Source organism: Oryzias melastigma, linkage group LG24 (genome assembly GCF_002922805.2).
Source record: "Oryzias melastigma strain HK-1 linkage group LG24, ASM292280v2, whole genome shotgun sequence".
NCBI classification, from domain to species: Eukaryota; Metazoa; Chordata; class Actinopteri; order Beloniformes; family Adrianichthyidae; genus Oryzias; species Oryzias melastigma.
The window spans coordinates 4,936,248-4,939,840 of record NC_050535.1 but is presented as its reverse complement, the minus strand read 5'-3'; the positions used below and the strand labels follow the sequence as shown (position 1 = coordinate 4,939,840).

Sequence of the window (3,593 nt, the reverse complement as noted above, 5' to 3'; positions counted from 1 at the left end):
ATGTCAGAAGGCTGAATGGTGAGACGGTCCGTATCGAACAGGGAAGAAAGGACGGGCATGCAGAAGAACCGTCCGCAGTTCTTCAAGAAAGTGCATTGACATGGCGTTTGGATGAGATTATGCAACACTACAATGTAAAGAGAGACGTGTTCTACAGCAGGGGTCCCCAAACTTTTTCTTGTGAAGGCCACATAAGGCCACATTTTCTTCTCTGATGTGGGGCCGGGGTCGGTTTATAGGCTAACAGAAGAAGTGTAACAATCACAGCCTAAATGCAAACATTTGTGGGTTTCCAGAAAGCCACATAGCCAAATTTTAAATAATTCATTTTTGCAATGTTCATAGAAAAAAATAATACTAAAACATTTTAAAAACTAGATATATTGCAATAATGCTAGTGTGTTTGACATAAGCTGAAAGTGGCCGCTAAGATGCTAGTGCTAATAGCTGAAGATGATTGAATTGATTACTAAAAATGCAGAAGCTGATATCTGAAATGGCTGAAGCTGATAGCTAGAAATGCTGAAGCTGAGAGCTTGCTAAAATATTAGCAAAATGTCAAATTAGCCGAAAAAAAACAAACATGAAAAATGTATCTAAATTGGCCAAAACAGCTAGCATGCAGCTGAAATATCAGCTATATGCTAAATTAGCTGAAGAAAACCTGGTAAAATTTCTTATTTAGCCAAAACAGCTAGAATAAGGCTGAAATTTTAGCTAAACGCCAAATTAGCCTAAAAACTAAAAGAAGCCTAAATTAGCCAAAACAGTTACCACGAAGCTGAAACATTGGCTAAATGCTAAATTAGCAGAAAAAACCTGGTGAATTGTCTTATTTAGCCAAAACAGCTACCACAAGGCTAAAATATTAGCAAAATGTCAAATTAGCCTACAAAAACGAAAAATAAATCAAAGTTAGCCAAAACAGTTAGCATGTAGCTGAAATATTAGCTAAACGTCAAATTAACTTAAAAAAACTGAAAGTAGCCTAAATTAACCAAAACAGTTAGCATGTAGCTGAAATTTAAGCTAAACACCAAATTAACTTAAAAAACTGAAAACAGCTAGCATGTAGCTTAAATATTAGCTTATCTCAAAATTTGCCTAAAAACTGAAAAAAATCCTAAATTTGCCAAAACAGCTAGCATAAAACTAAAATATTAGCTAAACGCCAAATTAGCCTAAAACTCTGAAAGAAGCCTAAATTAGCCAAAACAGTTACAATGAAGCTGAAACAAATGCTAAATTAGCTGAAAAAACTGGTATAATGTCTAATTTAGCCAAGACAGCTAGTGTTAGGCTAAAATATTAGCAAAATGTCAAATTAGCCTAAATAAATTAAAAATAAATCAAGGTTAGCCAAGACAGCTAGCATGCAGCTGAAATATTAGCTAAATGTCAAATTAGCTTAAAAAACTGGAAAAATCCTAAATTAGCCAAAACAGCTAGCATGTAGCTTAAATATGAGCTTATCTCAAAATTTGCCTAAAAAACTAAAAAAAATCCTACATTTGCCAAAACAGTTAGCCTGTGGCTAAAATATGAGCTAAACCCCCAAACAGCCTAGAAATCCATAGTAAGTGCCAAAACGGTCTAAAAAGCTACCATAAATAAATAGCTTAAAGAGCTAAAGAGCTATGGACATCCAAAAAACATACAAAAAATAATAATAATAAAGAAATACAGATAACGTGAATCACTATTGAACCAATAAATGATCTATCCTCTCCTGTCATAGTTCAAACTGCAAAAGGGGGAAACAAAGTCACGTTCTATGAGGGTCTTGATCAGCTGGGGGGCCGGACCAAATGTGGAGGCGGGCTGTAGTTTGGGGACCCCTGTTCTCCATCCATGATACATACTAAAACAACAGTACATCTTGCATAACAGCATGTTAATGTAAACACACCGTAGAAAAAAGCTTGTACATAGTTGCAGCATGTTGGAGGCCCTTTAACAGTCGTTGCATTCTCTGTGGACAGAGGCTACGGTTGATTTGCTGGTAACAGCTGAAGCCCAGAAGCAGAAGGAAGACGTCTGCCAGTGCCGGACCGAGCTCTTTGGTCCCAGATCGAAAGGCAGAAATAGTTTGGGAAGTGTCTTGACGTTGTTCTGTAAACGATTTCTGTGAGCGGAATCACGAGAAAAGATGGAAAAGTCTGTAATTAGAGGCAGTCGATTCCAGTGAACTGGTTCCTCACAGCCACCCTGAACGTGTGGATCTGTGAATTCACACCTGAATCCAACAACAGCAGCTTTGCTCTTCTGAAAGTTCAGCTCGTCCTATGTGTCGGTGAGCGTGTGCCAGTGGCAGATCTGCTGCCCCTCCGCCTCCCTCATCTCCGTCCAGTGGACCTGCTGCTCCTCGCTGCTGCTGTTGTGGCCCAGGGACACCCAGCCCAGCCTCTCCCTGGGCCTCATGCTGCTCCGCCGGCAGAACACCGACACCACCAGCGACACCTCGGACAGCTGGAAGAGCGCCACCTGGAAGACGAAGGTCTCCTTGTAGGTGGGGTTGGGGTGACCGCGGCACGTGGCCGTCTTGCACTTGGACATCTCTTTGCCCTTGGAGTCCAGCATGGTCAGCTTCACATAGGTGTCTGCAAAAGAAGAAAGGAGAGGAGGGAGGCAGTGCCACCTAGTGGATAAAACGAGCATTACAAGACTTCACCATTTAAAACAGAATTTATCTCAATTAGAAAAAAATCAATTTGGAGATAAATCGTGATACTTGTATTGATTTAAAATGCTGACATATATAATTATTATTTATTTATTACTTTTGTTATCCACCTTTTTCTTTTCTTATAATGAAAAATATTTGATTGTGGACATATTATATTGTCTTAATTTACCAAAATAAAAGCACCATGAATTTGTTTGGGTAAAGGCAACTTGTATCTGAGGTCATGGTCATGGTTTGGATAATTTTTTGATAAGTAAAAACTGGAAAAAAATTACAATAGGGAAAAAAAAGAAGATGGAAGCCTCAAATAGATTTTTTTTAAAACCTTTAAAAAATACATTTGAGAAAACATATATAAAGTACTTCAAAGCATTAATATACACTCACACATCCTTGAACTTCGAACATATTCTGATTAGATTTACACGCCTGGAGACAAAATCTACAAAAACTAAGAGAAAAGAGTAATAAATGTGCAATTTTCCCTTAACCCCCCGCGCCGCCCCACATCCCAATGTCCAAATTAAATTTAAAATTAAAAAGTGAAATTTAAACTTTATTGTTTTTTTATTTTAGTATTGAAACTAACTGAGGCAACATTTAAATATTTCAAATAATTATTATTATACATATTGTATTACAGTAAGTATCACGATATTTCACAAGACTGTACCATGATGCATACTGTATCGCGATATGTATCACGATTACATCACAAGACCGCACCATGATACATACTGCATTATTACTACATGTATCACAATATATATCACAAGACCGTACTGTGATATATATATATATATATTTATACGTATATATATGTGTGTGTGTGTATATATATATGTATATATATATATATACATATACACATATATATATATACATGTATATATATGTGTATATATAT

The 3,593-nt window shown here is 36.8% G+C and overlaps 1 protein-coding gene across 5 annotated transcripts in view; it reads right to left on the bottom strand.

The window, feature by feature from the left end:
* Nucleotides 1-1,441: 1,441 nt before the first annotated feature.
* syt14b (synaptotagmin XIVb) overlaps nucleotides 1,442-3,593 on the bottom strand; it is a 15,475-nt gene continuing 13,323 nt past the window's right edge. For 4 of the 5 annotated variants that reach the window (XM_024290557.1, XM_036210456.1, XM_036210455.1 and 1 more), the window contains one exon: nucleotides 1,442-2,600. In XM_024290557.1, coding sequence (XP_024146325.1) covers nucleotides 2,284-2,600 — 317 coding nt within the window. In that variant the 3' untranslated portion in view covers nucleotides 1,442-2,283. The remainder of the gene's footprint in view (nucleotides 2,601-3,593) is intronic. The other variant, XM_024290553.2, reaches the window with a different exon arrangement.